At 39.2% G+C, this 18,513-nt stretch overlaps 1 protein-coding gene across 3 annotated transcripts in view; it reads right to left on the reverse strand.

Moving 5' to 3' along the window:
* Positions 1 to 18,513, reverse strand: part of DOCK4 (dedicator of cytokinesis 4) — a 475,181-nt gene that overhangs the window by 205,693 nt on the left and 250,975 nt on the right. For all 3 annotated transcript variants that reach the window (XM_025379882.1, XM_025379884.1, XM_025379883.1), the window contains exons 9-12: positions 15,948 to 16,029; positions 15,044 to 15,104; positions 10,001 to 10,133; positions 5,422 to 5,510 (exon numbers count right to left, since the gene is read on the reverse strand). In XM_025379882.1, the coding sequence (XP_025235667.1) occupies positions 5,422 to 5,510; positions 10,001 to 10,133; positions 15,044 to 15,104; positions 15,948 to 16,029 (365 nt within the window). The remainder of the gene's footprint in view (positions 1 to 5,421; positions 5,511 to 10,000; positions 10,134 to 15,043; positions 15,105 to 15,947; positions 16,030 to 18,513) is intronic.

Raw genomic sequence — 18,513 nt, forward strand, 5'->3', positions numbered from 1 at the left:
TCAATGATTTTTACACACTGTTTCAATACGTAGAACTTAATTTGTCTCAGTAAATCATATTGGCTCAGTCCAATTTCACATTCCTATAATTCAACTGCTGTCTATCAGAGGTGACATTTATAATAACCATTTGCTCAACAAACCTAAACCAGGCTCACATTAATGAATATTTTTAGAATTTCAAATTCTCACAACATTGCCTTTGGATTTAAAATTCATAAAATAGCACAACTTTGGAGATTTCAAACTACTCAACCTAACTAAATCTAACCATGGAGATAATTTTTAAAAAAAATCTTAAAAAGTTAAACGGATCACTTGCAATTTTCTCCCAGTTTCTAAACTCAACTAAGATAGTGGTTAATGTACCTTTGCAACATAAGTCTTAGGTTAGAGGGGAAAAAAACCCAGTTAACTAGATGAATCCCTTTATTAACCAGACAAGATTACAACTCCAATAGCTAGGAGGACATCAGTGAAGCATAAAGGGCCTGGAAATTAGCTGGCAGAATTTGTTTCCAAAACCAATTTCAAAGCTGTGTTTTTTTCTCTTTTTTTTTAGTGCCAATGACTGAGGAATAGCAGGAGAAAGTGGGGAAAAACAGTACTTTTTAGAGTGAACTCAATTCTTTTGAAAACATTTGAGTGCACGGCTTCCATTTAATCCACAATTCTGTGGCCCAGAAAGAAAACAGCGGAAGTCAACATTATCTAACTGCTGTGACAGCTTAAACATTAGGCACCCTAATTTCCCTCTTCAATTTCTTGTGCTCTTGCTTCTCCCACTATCTTGAAGTAAGCCATTAATGTGCCTCCCGTTCAATAATGAAGCTAACAGCTCTGGAATCCCTATCTGCTGGCCACAGAACTTCCATTCCTCAACCAAGGATATAGATCAAGGGGATACAGAACAATGATCTACCTAGACTGAAGAGTGGAAGCTTTGGTGGGAAGGAGTATAAGTTTTGCTTTTCTTTAAAATAGTTTTTAGGCTTCTTCCTGAGCTTCCACTCTCTAGAGCAGAATTTTAGAGTGAAGAGGCTTAGGGCTGGGTTTGCCTCAGCTTGAGAGAGGCTAGAAAGGATCAGAGAGAGAGACCAGAGAAATAGAAGGCAGATAGATGCAGGCTGTGTGGGCCTGGCTGGGCCTCAAGGTTAAGAGAGAAGGGCAGAGAAGGGCTGAGGTCACAAGGACAGGAGAGCAGACAGGGCTTTCTAGCAGAAGCCAGGTATAAAGAGCATACATTTGGTTGCCTAGGAATCTGAGCATCACGGTAGGCTGCAAAATGGGAATGGATCTTGCCAAAGGAAGGGGAACCCTTTTTACAAGGCTTTATGGTACAATGGTTTCTTTCATTCTTTGCAAAGGCTACAACACGTAGCTTTTCATTTCAGTACAAAGGCTGTAAATAGAAAAGGTATGACTCATGGGAAAGGGTGGTTTGGATCTCACTTTCTGGTAGGGTTTCACTCAGGATTCCAGTAAGAATAAGGAGCTAGTAAAGTTGACAAAGCACATGGAACATGTGGACACATCTAAGCATCGGAGGACCTGGCCAAGGAAACAGAATGTGCTTCCCTTCCTTCCTGAAGTTAATCAGAAGGCCAACAATTAAGTTAAAAGAAACCAGGAAGAGATATTAGCAATCAAATCAGCAGAGAGGAGATGAAGGAAACAAAGTGTAGAAGGGGTTGGTTCAATGATCCAACATATCAATAATCCAATTGTGTTATTCTAAAAGTCTTCATTAAGGAGATTAAATCAGGATCCATTTTGAAACAATGAAAACAGACAACTTAAGAGGTAAGGATAGAATATTCCAGATAGTGGCTTTAAAGTGGGTAAACAATAATAGCTAACACTAAACACGTTACCATGTATGAAGTCCTATGGTAAGTGCTTTGCATACATTTTTTTCTTTTAATCTTCCCGATATCCCTTAGAGGATTCAAGCCTAGGATATCCTGCTTGCAGAGAAACAGCTCAATACTACACTATACTCTCTAAGAGATGACTCCTGTCTGTAAGCAGAAGGAAATTTGTGGTTTGGTTTAACTGGAATCCTGACCTCTAACACAGGTCTTAAGGATACAGGATCACTTATGTTAGGGTCTATCTAGAGATATAAATCAAAGCCTATCATTGAGAACTTCACCAAGATTCAAGAGGCAATTGGGTATCACCTCAGGGTTTGGACAATGATATATTCAAACAACCTAATAACAGATGAATGTTGTTCTGCATGAGGCATATGTGAAGTGGGAAAGGGCTGGGAGATGAAAAGGAGTTGGGAAAGACATGTAGCCAACAGTTCAACATATCGTGGTGGGTCAAGACCACATCTATGATGGTAGGAAGCTCAGGGACTACAAGTCAGAAGGTCAGGATTAGTTTGGGATTTGTTTATTCATATAGAGGGCAAATGCAAGCAAATTAACAGGACTCATAGGGAGAAAGAACAAGATACACAACGGTTACCAACTCTTCTATTCACAGTTAATAGGCAAAAAGAAAGGAGCAGGGCATAATGGATTTGTTTGTGATCCATAGAAATTAAAAAAATGCTAGCCTTTAAACAGAGTCTGGAGTAGCACTGACTCAGAAGTATAATGTGAATCATGAACGAAATTTAACTTTCCCTAGTAACTATGTCAAAAAAGAAAAAAAGAAAAAAATTAATAGCATATTTTATTTATCTCAATATATCCAAAATGTTATCATTTCAACATGCAATCAATATGAAAATTATTGACGGGATATTTTACATTCTTCTTATTGGGCCAAGTCTCCAAAATCTGGTATGTTCTTTACAATTACAGCATATCTCAATTCTAGTGGTATACTAGGTTCATATCTAACTGTCAATAGCAACATATGGCTGCTGCCTCCTGAATTAGACAGCACAGGTCTAGGGTAAATTTAATGACAAAATGATGGTTACTGGTATCAAGAAACACCAAAAGGTTTAGAGTAGAACTGCATTTGGCTGAAAGTCTACCAATGAATTCCACAAGATATGTTCTCTAAAAAACAGCAGCTCTACCATCTTACTGAGGGGGTATTGAAATTAAACCATTTTATCCATAGACAATCAGGAGAAGTATATATATACACACACATATATATGTGTATATATATACACACACACATATATATATTTATTTTAGATGGTGTCTCTCTGTGTCGCCAGGCTGGAGTACAGTGGTGCGATCTTGGCTCACTGCAACCTCCGACTCCCTGGTTCAAGTGGTTCTCCTGCCTCAGTCTCCGGAGTAGCTGGGATTACAGGCACGTGCCATCACACCCAGCTAATTTTCTGTATTTTTAGTAGAGACGGGGGTTTCACCATGCTGGCCAGGATCATCTCAATCTCCTGACCTTGCAATCCACCCGCCTTGGCCTCCCAAAGTGCTGTGATTATAGACATGAGCCACTGCACCTGGCCGAGAATTATAATTGTTTTGTGGGAAAAGAGAAGACAAGCATACATAGTAGTTCCATGTTGTACTTCATTTCTCCTGTCTCCTGTGAGTCTTTTAGAGACTCTGCCCTCAATATTAAGTACTCCAAGTGTCTTGTTTGTTTAGTGGTAGATGCAGGACTTTGTCCAAAGCAAAGGGCCATCTGCATCAAATAAAACTCAAGTTATCTCTCCAACTCTTGGGAGAAGGAGGAGAAAACTGACCTCACCACTTATTACAGTCTGAAGCATTGCCACATGTATGAGTTGGAGGTACTTATGGCTCTCACTGAACTGAACGACAAAGCTCTGTCTACAGTGATTTTCTCTTTGCGGGTCAGTTTGGTCTAGCAAGATGTGCAAGAGTCTGAAAAAAAAAAGTAGTTTGAATTTAAATTCCAGTTCTCCTAATTGCCAGGTGATTTGGACTGCAACAAAAATATCTATATTCAAGGTGCTTTTAAAAATCAGTCTTAAAAAACAACGCATTCAGTTCAAGAAACAGCTTATTTAATTTGAAGTTTCTTTATGTCAATCAAAGCACATGACTGCATACTTTGTTTTGCTTCAATGTGGGTCTGAACGGTGGATAAGAACAAACAATATTCACCAAGTTTTTGTCACTGACCAAACCTAAAGATGTCATTATATATGCTATGCAATCTATATATGCTATATAATATAGTATATACTATATGTTACTAGTACAATACTGTGTACCTCATATGACTTATCACTATAAGTATATAATATTTCATATTAATATGGTATATAATATTTCAGTTCCTCTCTGAACAAGCACACACACATTTTTCTTCACATGCCACTGCAGTCAGCATCACTTTCCTTTTTAGCCAACTTCAGTGTGTGAACCTGTATGTTTGTCAATAATGTCGAAGCTCAAAGCCAGCCATAGGCACCGAAGCACGTTTTTTTTTTTTGGTGGTGTTGTTTGTTTTTTGCTTTTTTTTTGAGACGGTGTCTTGCTCTGTCATCCGGGCTGGAATTCAGTGGCGCAACCTTGGCTCACTGCAAGCTCCGCCTTCAGGGTTCATGCCATTCTCCTGCCTCAGCCTCCCGAGTAGCTGGGACTACAAGCACCTACCACCATGCCCGGCTAATTTTTTGTATTTTTTTTTAGTAGAGACGAGGTTTCACTGTGTTAGCCAGGATGGTCTTGATCTCCTGACCTCATGATCTGCCTGCCTCGGTCTCCCAAAGTGCTGGGATTATAGGCGTGAACCACCGCGCCCAGTTGTAAAGCATGTTTTTATTGGACCTCACTGAAAATTGCTATTTATCAAACTTATTTCCACAGAATAGTCACAAATACAAGCATCATATTTGTCATGCAATTTTTAGCTTTCTTTTTTTTTTTTTTTTTTTGAGACAGAGTCTTACTCTGTCACACAGGCTGGAGTGCAGTGACGTGATATCGGCTCACTGCAACATCCGCCTCCCGGTTCAAGCAATTCTCCTTCCTCTACCTCCCGAGTAGCTGGAATTACAGGCATCTGCCACCATGCCCGGCTAATATTTTGTATTTTTAGTAGAGACGGGGTTTCACTATGTTGGCAAGGCTGGTCTTGAACTCCTGACCTCAGGTGATCTACTCATCTCGGCCTCCCAAAGTGCTGGGATTACAGGCCTGAGCCACCGTGCCAGGCCGATTTTCAGCTTTCAGTAACGACTTAGAGGTATGAAGACATGGTACCAAAGAGCAAATTTAGATTATCTTTTTCTTTTCAACAAGAATGGAATACATTTTTTATAGGGAGTTATAAGTACAAGCCTATCATAGCATAGGAAGATGTACCAGAATGTTCATTGAGCATTTTTAAAGTTAGGGAGTGAACAGAGAGAAAAACAAAGGGCTGATAATTTCCTTCCCACACAGATAAATAAAAAAAAAGGGCTTGGAATGAAAAGTGTAGGGAAAGTCAGCCAGCTCATACACTCACCTGCATTGGAGCCAGTCAAGTTATAACGTGCATTCAGCTTTTTGATGATGTTCTCATGGATTTGGTACCACTCACTCTCTGTGTTACACCTATGAAAACATTAACACTCTGTTAAGCTTTAATGATGCATGCAATCAAGCAGTGACCCTCATAGTACACCTGCCCTTTTCATTATAACCACTATAATGTACTTCCTTGGAGTCCCCATCAACCTGCTGCAACTGACTGTCAGTTTTAGCATGGTTGTCCCAGGATGAGAAAGAATGCCCATATCTGGTAATGCCTGAGTACCTACCTCCTGACAGAAGCAGCTGGGATTAACAACTCACAGATTACAAGTGGCCCCAAAACAGACAGAAATCTCAGAGAACAATGCATACAGGGGAAGGCAGCCCCAACTGAGTTCAACTCCCCAGATTCAAATTCTCACTATTAACCAAGCTATGTTCTTTAGGTGAGTTTATTTACTCTTGTCTTAATTTCCCCATCTATGAAACACGGATAATATACTAGAACTTTAAATAAACATGGGCTTAGGGTAATTCCTGGCATATAATAAATGCTCAGTAAATTAGTTCTCAGTAGCAAGTCTCTGCTTACTGTAATATTACCAGGTTTGCCCAGCATCAAAATGCAGCAAATTAAGCAAAATGAAATTGACATTAACACAGCTTGTATTGGCAAAAGACTGGCAGGATTTACCAAAGAATAATAAAATTACTCTTTCAGATCTTCCACAAGGGGCATCTCTCCGTGTTTTCACAGCAATCGGTAACTCTTTCTCTTAGCTTTTATCACTCATTAGGTCATGTTATCTTTGTTTACATGGTGTAGTTCACCTGGGAGACTGTTAAGGTTCTTGAGGACTGGATCTAGGACTGGTTGATATCAGAGTTTCCTTTAGTACTTTGAATGCTGTGGATGCTTAAAAACTGTCAGTGGTATGAATGGATGGATGGCTGGTTGGCTGGCTGGCTGGATGGATGGATGTCCCTCTGCCTGGTAACTCATAATGATTTGTAAGCATGTGGTTCTGCTATCCATCCTTACTGCCACTACTTTCCCAGATTGGCTAGGGAAAACTTCCTTCATCTGAACATATGTGAAAATTCACTACTTTATTAGCCATGAATGCGTCCTCCCAAGAGGCCTGAACATCAAGATTCTGTACACTATCAATCAAAATCTCCCACAGTACAGGTTCTGTTTCCTAGTGATCAAGTCTGAGGCAGATAATTCACAATTATTTGCTTTCATATTTATCTATTTTATCGCCACAGGATTTTGCAGGATGAACATGATGGAGGTGATTTTTGAGCCAGTTAACAGTGGGATACCAAAATGAGCACCGAATCTTAGAGGGCTGGAAAATTAAGATGGAATGAAACCATCCCACCTGTCCAGTTGTAAGACACCAAATTGCCATTTAGCACATTCTGCCTCCAGTTTTCTTATTTCAGCCCAGTGGGGAAGAAAGAAAGATGGCTTGCTTCCTATTAGATAGTTAAGTGATTCCAGAATTCATGCTTTTAACCCACAAAACTCAAAACTCAAAAAAAAAAAAAAAAAAAAAAAGGCTTCTGAAGTACGTGACTAAAATATCTTCCAGGCTCAGGCAGGCATTTGCTACTGTTCTTTATTTGAGTCCCAGAGGGGCGGGGAGTTCAGTCATCTTAACAAATAGAAATTTCTCCCAAAGTGTTTCTAACAGGCACTTTCCCATGTTTGACTAAATTCATAGTTTCTTCCTAATCTACAGTGACTGTTTTGACTGGTTAGTATTAGTCTTGAAACAGCATCATCATTTGCTGAATGGGCATTTTTCAGGAATTTATCTTCTATTAAAAATTACCTAAAACCTTATTTGATGCTTATGGAAAAGCAGACAATAAAAAAAAAACACACACACACACAAACAGCAGAACAATTTGTCTTCACGAGTGTGACTGTCTCCCATTGGCAGGGCTGGAATGCATGGGTCTTGTTCCGCTGGCTGCATAATCAAGGGTGAGGATGGGACTGTCCGTCCCTCTGTTTTCCCAGTGGCAGGATAAATACAATACTTGCTACTCACACCTGGAAAGACTACTTCAAGAAATGATGAGAGTGTGTTTGTGAGGAATTTCAGTTTGCTCCAAAAGCCACATAACAGCAGCATCATCACCTTAGTAGACTATGGTGTGAAATAACACCTGGAAAAATACAAACTATTAACTGGAGAGCTCAGGTGCTTGAGCAAGACAGTCCTGACCTCAAATCTGCTTCCTTTCCTTATTAGCTAGGCAATATGGGGCAAGTTATTTAACTCTCGTTCCCCTATGTGTAAAACTGAGCTAGGAGCATCTGTCTGCTTCATGGGTTTGTTGTGAGGACAAAAGGATATGACACATGCCAAGTGCTTAATACAGTTCCTCACACATACTGTGCACACAGTAAAGGGTGGTTATTAACAGTCATTAGTATTTCAAATAAATTACGTTTTATGACCACCAGTTGAGTACGGAAAGAAGGGCATCACGGATTTAAGCTTAACCACTGAAATTGAGGGTTGCTACATGATAAAAAGAGTAGCAACTTTTACCACCCACTAATTTCACCAAAAGTTTTCAAGTTTAACATCAACATCACAGGCATTTTACTTTTTAAGAGGGATGAAGAGAGTTTCCGGTCCTAAACCATAGACTACAGATAAATCTTTGTCAATGAATTACTAAATGTGTTACATAGGTTCCATTGGATGGAGAGTAGAAAAATCCATGAAACCCTGCAGCAGAGGTCAAAAAGGCAATTTTAAGTGTATGTCCCACAGGCAGTGGGCCACATGTGTTACCATCACCTATGAAAAATCTACTGGCACACATCAGGTATATTAACACAACCTCCAGAACGGAATACGAAAGCCAGTTCACTCATGGAGGTAGTCAAGGATGTGGTCCCTCAAACCAGGAGTGTGGAAACCCTATTGAGTCTGCTCTGAAGATGTTGCTGTATATCAGGTCTTAATGTCCAAGCCTGTGGGGAGGTGGCACGGTGGTGTGGGCCAAACCCATGTGCATTTAAAACAATCACTTAACTTAGGATTTGGAATATATCAAGTGACTTTCTTAGTAGAGAACCATGGGTTAAACTGTATCCCCCAACAAAGGTAATGTTGAAGTCCTAACCCCCAGTACCTCAGAATATGACCTTATTTGAAAGAGGATCTTTACTGAGGTACTCATATAAGAAGGTTATCAGGGTGAACCACACTCTAATATGACTGTATCTTTATAAAAAGGAGAAATTTGTAGTTGGGCATGGTGGCATGCGCCTGTAATCCCAGCTACTCAGGAGGCTGAGGCAGGAGAATCTCTTGAACCTGGGAGGCAGAGGTTGCAGTGAGCCGAGATTGCTCCACTACACTCCAGCCTGAGTGACAGAGTGAGACTCTGACTCAAAAAAAAAAAAAAAGAAAAAAAGCGGGGGAAGGGGTGGGGTGGGGGATTGGACCCAGAGAAAGCCATCAACACCATGTGAAGATGAAGGCAGAGATCAGAGTGATGCGTCTACAAGCCATGGACCCCCAAGGACTGCCAGCAAAGCACCAGAGGCAGGAAGAGAGGCACAGAGCAGATTAGCCCTCACAGCCCTCAGAAGGAGCCAACTACACTAATACCTTGATCTGGGAACTGTAAGACAACACATTTCTACTGTTTAAAATCTATTTATAGGCCAGGCGCGGTAGCTCACGCCTGTAATCCCAGCACTTTGGAAGGCTGAGGCGGGCGGATCACGAGGTGATGGAGACTATCCTGGCCAGCATGGTGAAACCTTGTCTCTACTAAAAATACAAAAAATTAGCCAGGCGTGGTGGCGAGCACCCGTAGTTCCAGCTACTCGGGAGGCTGGGGCAGGAGAATGGCATGAACCCAGGAGGTGGAGCTTGCAGTGAGCTGAGATCATACCACTGTACTCCAGCCCGGGCAACAGAACAAGACTTGGTCTCAAAAAAAAACAAAAAAAATCTATTTATGCCTAGTATTCCATTATTAGAATGCTAAGCATGTGGAGTTATTTATATCCTACTGCTCAAGGTCATCGCCAAGGTATGATTGCAAAAATTTTTAAAAATTGCAACCTCAGGCATAAATGGGTTAAGCCACGTGGTTTGTGGTACTTTTGTTATGGCAGGCCCAGCAAACTAACACCTAGAGTAGGATGGAAGTCATCTGGGCTTCCCTTTCCCAATTCTAATTAATTTACTTCAAAAAGCACTTTCATTTTCCAAGAACACACTGACTGTCTGAAGGTAAAGACGTGCTAGGTTTATAAATTCAAAGGTGGTATCCCACATAGTAGATGGTCTACCTAACTGGTAAACTGTCTGTACTCATTGGTTCTTGATTCAGTAATTCTCCTGACTGGCAAATTGTGGCTTGTGGGCTCACTTGCAACAAATCTACAGATTACTGGGTTTTTGAGGAATGGCTCATAAACCATCCATTGTTCTTCTCTACCCACATAAAGTAGCATTTGCCCAAGTAGGACCCACATGCACCCCTGTACCCACCCCAGCCTCCACCATGTGCATGTTTCTTACATGTACACTTTCAGAATGAGGTCATCCTTTGTCTCTCCTGTTAGCAGGTCAGCGATGCTGAGAACTGCACAGCCAAAGGGTCGTCGGTACTGGACACTACAGGCATTCTTTTTTTCTCCTGCTCCCATTCGACCTGTTCAATTAAAGAGCAAGCATTACCCATGGAACAATTTGATTAGATGCATCTGAGCTAGAGAAACATACAGCTATAAGATAGGCCATATGAAATGTAACTGGGCAATAAAGAGCACCCAGGTTGGGCATAACAGAAGATATTACTTCAGTTCTGGATTCTCCTCTCCAATCACCTAGCTGTGTGACTTTGGGTAAGCAGCTGAAATTCTGGGCATCAGTTGCCATCTATAAAACACAAAGATGAGAACAGATCCCATGTTTGGGAACCATCCCCTGGCCCCTGAGATTCGTGAAGGCATCCCAGGAAGTTCATGTCACTGAAGGCAGTAACGGTGACTCTTCCATTTTCTATTTTTAAACAAATTACATATTCAAAAAAACTACTTCAAAAATTTCACCTGTGACTAGAGTAGTTTGAGGTTGTCTGAAGTATGGCAAGTGAGCACAGGTGATCAAAGGCGCATGCTCCTGACTCAGCTCTCAGGCTGTTCAGAACTCAGTTATCACCAAAATGGTTTTAACTGTTGTAACGTTTTAACTTGTTTAAATTGTTACATGTTTAAAAATGTTATCAATATATTGTTTTAATTTATTGTTGGTATTTAATTATCGGTGGATTATTTTGAAGACAAAAAGCAAAAAGTACACTGAAGTTGAAATATAACAAGTTAATGTGGGAAAAAATGACTTTAAAATTCTGCAAATTTGTCCCTAGATGCTTTTCAACAGAGCCATAAATTGTTTCTATCTGAGAAAAATTCTCCTATAGCACATCAAGATATCTCCAGCAATTCCAAAATCCAATGTTAAGTAGGAAAAAAATGGGATGACAATATCCAATTTGGCTTTCATTTGACAGTAGTAAAGGAAAACTACCTCTGCAAGATGTCACTTTCAGGGAAACACAGCCTGAAAACCTCTTACTTTATCAGTTAGAATCAAAACTAAAAAATGGCCAAAATAAGCTAGTTGCTTTTCAGATGTGCAAAATGTAAGAATTCAAAATATCAGGTTTTCATGACCTGATGCCATATGTGTGGCCAGATTTCACTCTACATAATTTTAATATAAATGCTGCCTGAAAATTGAACACTTTATGTCATACTTGAATTTAATTATCAACCAATCCTACTTTTACTTACACAACTGATTTAAACAAATTTAAAACTTTGGTCACTTTTTTAAATGAAAAAAAAAGGTGTCAATTTATCTCTATTTTGAATATTACAGAATGTATTAGGATGAAATATTAATATGTATGCCAGTCTTTATCAATATCATGGTTTAAAACATGCTTTTTTTTTTTTTTTAATTTGAGATGGAGTCATGCTTTGTCACCCAGGTTGGAGTGCAGTGGTGTGATCTTGGCTCACTGCAACCTCCATCTCCTGGGTTCATGAAATTCTCCTGCCTCAGCCTCCTGAGTAGCTGGGATTACAGGCATGCGCCACCATGCCTGACTAATTTTTGTATTTTTAGTAGAGACAGAGTTTCACCATATTGGTCAGACTGGTCTTGAACTCCTGACCTCAAGTGATCCACCCACATCAGCCTCCCAAAGTGCTGGTATTACAGGCATGAGCCACCACACCCAGCCAAAACATGCTTTTTTCTTAACCATTTCCTTGTAAATGCAAGATGACAAAGGGATAAGATTTCTGAGTGGAGCGCTTCAAAGTTATTTAGCTCCTTAGTAAAAAAGAAACTTAGAAACTGTGAACAAGATTATTCCTAATGACTCTGCTAGCTCCTACAGTTTACACAAGGGCATGCACACATTTCAATCCTTTTTTTGTTTGTTTTTAAACAACCCCTTCATCTAAAGCTGCACTAAGAAAAAAATTGTAGGGGAGAGACGGAATGGCAAAATAAGGGAATAAGGTTGATGGGAGAAGTGTAGCTCTCACAGAGACAGAGTTCTAAGTGGTTACTTAAGACTCTCCAATGAGGATTCTGTCACTTGTGACCACTGGGAAGCTTATCTGCCAAACCTCCACCCGACTCATGTCTTCAAACATGCAAGTTTAAGGTTAAGCCACGGCTTTAGACACCATTCTAATTACTATACTGAAAAGATGATTTGGTGCCCGATCAGTGGCACCAACCCTAGAGTTAATAAGAATTCACAGTTCTGACCGGGCTTTGGGAAAGCTTATCAGATTTCTAGGCACATTCTCTAAGTAGGAAGGAAGGTAGCAGGAGTAGGGGAAGGGAAAAATACTGAGCAATCAGCCAAACGTCAAAAGGGAGGCATAGAGGTTGAAGGAACTTCCTGACATGGGCAGGAAGATAGAAAACTATTAATTTCTCTTTTTTTTTTCCTCTCCATCTATCTAAAGAGCTGGACTTAAATTCCCAGAAGTGAGGTGATATTGCTCCTGCTTTCTGCAGCCAGTGAGGGCCAACATGCCCTTTTCCTACTAAATAGGTACAAAAGACATTCTGTAAGAAGTATGTGTCCCTTGTTAAATATAGTGAACCCCAAGTTTCTCTTCAAATAATCAGTATGCCAGTATGTTCAGCTCTCTCATTCTTTGATTCTCCATTTTAAAGTTTAACTTTCTGGTTCTCTTTACCGCCTTGCCTCTATTTTCAGTAAACAACTTACCTGCCAGTTCTGATCAGTAGTTCACATCTGTTCCCCTGGTCACCTGCTCTGTCCTGACTCATCCCAGTCACCTGCTTTGACCTGAGTCACCCCTGATTACCTGCTCTGACCTAAGCCACCTTTAGTTACCTGTTCCTAACCATCCTTCCTGCCAAAGTACTCACCCCAACACTCTGGCTTGTACTCCTGCTCTTTTCAACATAGTCAATTGGAACTAGCTTAGACTGTGCAGTCCAACCAAATAGTCCTAGCAAATAGGGGAACACCACAGCAGTAGGGGCTACCTGAGTTAGAAATAAGAATTCCTTTCCCTCCCCTGTCCAGGTGTGCTCTCACCATTGTTCCATCTGTGAGAGGCACCCTTTCTGCAGAAAGTAAAAATTGCCTTACTGAGAAAATTAAATTTACGGTTGAGTGCTATTTCTTTGTGGCACTGAGGAACAAGCATTTTGCATTTCTAACACTCTGATAGACAACAATCTGCCACCAATTTCACTCCATCAAGGGAGCTGGCAGACTAAATCTTAACCTATCGTAGTGTATTTTACCTTAATCTCACTTCTCCTTCGGTCTCAAAATGTTGAACTGGTAAAAGTTTTTTGCAATAATCCTAGAGAAGTATTCATTTGCCCAAAACTGAGGACAAGGATAGAGAGGTAATTTCTGATTCAACATTCATTTTAATGACTTAATGATCATAACAATGTTAATAAAAAGTGCAATTACAAATCAAACACCAAGCATTTGAAAGGCTGCCCTGTGACGGGCAGTACTACTGAGGCAGCTTCCTTGGCAATAACACAGTGAGTGAAGTCCATGGGCCAGAAGGGCACATACTAACTTTGCTGCATGTTTTTTTTTTTTTTACCACCCCAAACCCCTAGATATCTTTGAGAAATCTCTGAAAACAAAAGTGGTTTACTTTTTCTCTTACTGCTGTCAGATATTATATTAAAATTTTAGCAATGTTTACACGAAGATACATAAAACCATATTTTACTTTAACCATTGGTATTACATTTGAATTTAAACAAACACAGATTAAATAACAAACTACCTCTGCCATCCTGAGAACAGACAGGCTTTATCTCATAAGAAAACAGCAGCATGGGTTCTAACTTTTCCAACCTTTTCAAAGATTCTTTCCAATTTTTTTCATAGACTCATTTATAAAAAGAAAAAAAAAACAAAAAAAGTATCTGTTTTTTATTTCTACTGTTCTTCAAATACAAAAATAGCATAAAATGAAAACAGGTTTTCAGAGCAGATTTTTATGAGAAAAAACATATAGAAAATCTATGCTGGAATGAAAGCATGTTTTTTATAGTCTCACTCAATGCACAATATAGTTATCGTATACATAAAACCAAAGCCTATAAAAATAAATCACCTTGCAGGACTGCATGGCAAGATATTACTATCTCACAGAAGTATTCCTAGGCTAGTAACGGAGTACAGTTAGTGAAGAAGTGGGAACAAATTCCCAATAATGACTGGTTAGACTTAATGGAAAAACTGTGTAGGTTACACCATTCCTCATTTTACCTCGCTCCTCTGCCATAAAATGCCTGCTTTTAGAGGTATTTCATGTGTAAAAATGAGGGAACACATTCTGGTTTCATTGAGCAAGTTCATCACAGAACATCAAAGTGGGTTCTGCAAGATGTTAATAAGTGCTACATTATATAACTGTTTTCATTCATAGTCAAATCAAATTTGAGGAAAACTAGGGTCAACAAAGTTAGACAGGCATATTTATTTTTCCCTTTAGGACTTCTCAGACCTTTTAATAAGCTGATGACATTATACAAGTTAAAAAAACATTCAGTATTCACTATTTCACAGCCTGTTTTTTGAAGCACCTTCTGGAATAACGCTCTGAAGCATTCTGCACTTTGGAAAATTTATGTAGAGCCAATTTCTATAAAGCCTTCATTAACTTATAGGAAACTCAGCTCTGAAAAATTCATTTTATGCTAACAGAATTTAGAATTTTAACAGACAAACACAACATTTTTGAATCAAATATGTTTAGGAAGGCTAGCAGAACAAAATGAAACACAACAAACTTCTTAATTACTTATATTAAAAGAGACCAGAATCTGTTTATGGTAGGTGAGGAGGTCATACGTGGGGTTGGGAAGGTCAGGGGACAATTCACAACTTCTGTGATTCTTGGATTCAAATCTGGCTTTGATATCTTTCTAATTCAGACAGCAAATAAATCACAACATAGAAACCTCTCGGCATTTCTCCTCTCTGTTCCTTGCCCCTACTGCACTGACAAGTGCTATACCTACCGATTCGGATAATGTGCACGGTGATATAGATGTCCTTTCTTAGCTCACTGCTACCCAAATCCTACAAACAAACAAAGTTTGGTTATTTTGGAAGACATGAGCTGCACTTAAAGGGAAGAGCATTTTATTTTCACAAATAAAAGAAGAAAGACAGAGATGAACACAGACATTCTTAATGGAATGTTTGTAGCAGAAGTACGTGATTTAAATCCTGTTCTAAAAATATCATTACAATCAACCTTAGGTCAATTGATACCAAGTAATACTTTAAAGAAGAAAGCATTATTGATTCAATCTCTCACTCATTCATTCTTTAAACATTTATTAAGCACATATTAAATACCAGGTGTCTTGCCGAGCGTGATCACTGGTTTTGTTTTTTGTTTTTGGAGATGGAGTTTCGCTCTTGTTGCCCAGGTTGAAGTGCAGTGGTGCGACATTGGCTCACTGCAACCTCTGCCTCCCAGGTTCAAGTGATTCTCCTGCTTCAGCCTCCTGAGTAACTGGGATTATAGGTGCCCACCGCCACTCCTGGCTAATTTTTGTATTTTTTAGTAGAGATGGGGTTTCACCATGTTGGCCAGGCTGATATTGAACTCCTGACCTCAGATAATCCACCTGCCTCGGCCTCCCAAATTATTGAGATTATAGGCGTGAGGCACCGTGCCCGGCAATCATTGTTATACTTTGGTAATAGTATAACAGAAGCAGTAATACACTAACGGAATTAAAGTAATCCTGGAAGGTGATATTCAGAATTCTGGGCACTAATGTAATCTGTGTGTTATTTATATAAAGTTTAAAAGCAAATTCACTGTGTTCTCTCACAGTAATTTATTTCTCCTAAATAGTATGAATCATAATTGGATGAATCTGCCTTATGAATGAAACAAGATCCACTCACCACAAAGAGGGAGCAATGTCGTTCCGGTTTATCAGGGGCTTTGGGAAGCCCGTTTCTATTCAGCCTCAAGAAAAATCTCTCACTACAAGAGAAAAACCGTTTAACAATTTGAAAATTATTTAAGAGTTAAAGATTTATCCCTCTGTAACTACTCTTCATCACAACAGGTAAGCTAAACATTAGGTTGTTCATTTAACATCAACATTGCTTTTATATAAATTAGGAGAGCTCCGAAGACAACAAATACTTGCTTCACTTCTGATGAAACTGGCAAAACAGCAAGTGCAAAGGCAGAAAGCACCTATATACAAACAGACATTAACTTTTGAAAGACTTGAGTACAATTTTATATCAGTAATATCATTATTCCAAAAAGCAGAAATAAATGCACTAAAAGAGAAAAATACGACATGTTTCATGTGTTTGTAACTAAGATTTCTTTTTCATGTTTTATGTCACATTACTTAATTAGCATTAAGGACATTCTGAGTGCTAACTATCTATTAGAAGGCTTCATATTTTATGGTCTTATAAGTCTCTAATCTATAATACAAGCAGAGATTTCAAAAATGAAACTTAAATTTTCTTTGGTCTACAAATGAACAGAAGATCTCAAACTACCCCCACTGAACTTGCATTTGAAAATACAGTGCCACCAGGAGCTGCGGTGGCTCAGGCCTGTTGTCCTTGTGCATAAGGAGGAGAGGCTAGGTGTTCGAGACCAGCCTGGGCAACACAGAAACCTCTCATCTATATAACCAAAAAGAAAATACAGTGCCACCTAGATTTAATGAAAACATAAATAATGCTGTTGATCAGCCATGAATTCTAGCAATAAATACTTATGGATGCCATTTATTTATTTATTTATTTATTTATTTATTTATTTATTATTTATTTTGAGACAGAGTCTTGCTCTGTCACCCAGACTGGAGGACAGTGGTGCGATCTCAGCTCACTGCAACTTCTGCCTCCTGGATTCAAGAGATTCTCACACCTCAGTCTCCTGAGTATCTGGGATTACAGGTGCATGCCACCATGCCTGACTAATTTCTGTATTTTTAGTAGAGACAGCATTTCACCATGTTAGCCAGGCTAGTCTCGAACTCCTGGCCTCAGGTGATCTGCCTGCCTTGGCCTTCCAGTGTGCTGGGATTACAGGCGTGAGTCATTGCACCTAGCCATGGATGCCATTTAGATCCAAGGTAATGTGTGACACTATTTATGTTCAACAAAATAAAACAAATATAAATCCACAAAAAATTAATCTACCAGCTACTGTGGGCTTCAAATTTTAACTGAATTTCAATATCCTGGTACCAATGACAGAATTAAATAGTTGGCTGCCTCAGGCAATGAGCACACAACCAACATCTACAGAATGTAAAATGCTGTAGCTTTGGTCAGTGTAGCTTCAGTCTAGGGAACAAGCAGAGAAACGGAGAACAGGACATTAATAAAAGGCTCAGAACATGTTATCACCCGATCCTTGCCTTAAATAATGGTTCTGTCATTCAAATACATATAAGAGGAGATATGAGAACCATAAACAGATCTCTAAGGAAGCATATGAATTTGAATTTATGGCTGTTTTGGAACACTTATTCTCTTTGGTGATCTAAGTCTAGATAGATATGTTTAACAGAATCAACTACCTGTCTTGTCTCACTTTTTACTTATATTATGCCTATTTCTGACTTCTCATATGAGAAAGGGCAGCCAATACATATTTCTATGGGGCCATTTTCACTTTTATTACCTATATTTCTCCCCCGAAAACAGATGGCCAATAAGGCATGCATGAAGAGAATAAAAATTGCTGTAAGTATCCTCAATTGAAGCTAAAGTTCACATGCGATATTATTCCGAACCAGAGGCTGGGAATGATAGCTACAACCGAGGGTGCAGAGATAAATTAATCTTATCCAATTATCATTTACTATAATTCAAGGAAAATGACTGTAAGCTCTCTTCACAGTAAAATAAAATTCATTATTATTTCAAATTTATCATTTTAATTTTTTTTTTTTTTTTTTGGCTGGGGGGACAGAGTCTCAGTCTTTCACCCAGGCTAGAGTACAGTGGCACAATCTCGACTCACTGAAACATCTGCCTCCCGGGTTCAAGTGATTCTCCTGTCTCAGCTTCCTGAATAGCTGGAACTACAGCTGTGTGCCACCACACTTGGCTAATTTTTGTTTTTTTTTTTTAGTAGAGGTGGGGTTTCACTACGTTGGCCAGGCTGGTTTCCAGCTCCTGACCTGAGATGAGTCTCCCGCCTTGGCCTTCCAAAGTGCTGGGATTACAGGCGTGAGCTACCAGGCCTGGACTACTTCAAATTTAAAATCAGTGAAAAGGAAATGTGCAAGAGTTCATCTTGGGACAAAAGAATTATACTTTAACCTATTATCAGGTAATATATTTTGGGGAATTTACCATTTGACAGGTACTCTGCCAAGGACTTTACATAAATTATCCCATTTTATCCTCACTATGCCTTTAGGAAATAGGTACTATTATCATGACCATTTTACAGATGAGAAAACTGAGAAACAGTAAATAATTT

This window comes from Theropithecus gelada, chromosome 3 (genome assembly GCF_003255815.1).
Source record: "Theropithecus gelada isolate Dixy chromosome 3, Tgel_1.0, whole genome shotgun sequence".
Lineage (NCBI taxonomy): Eukaryota > Metazoa > Chordata > Mammalia > Primates > Cercopithecidae > Theropithecus > Theropithecus gelada.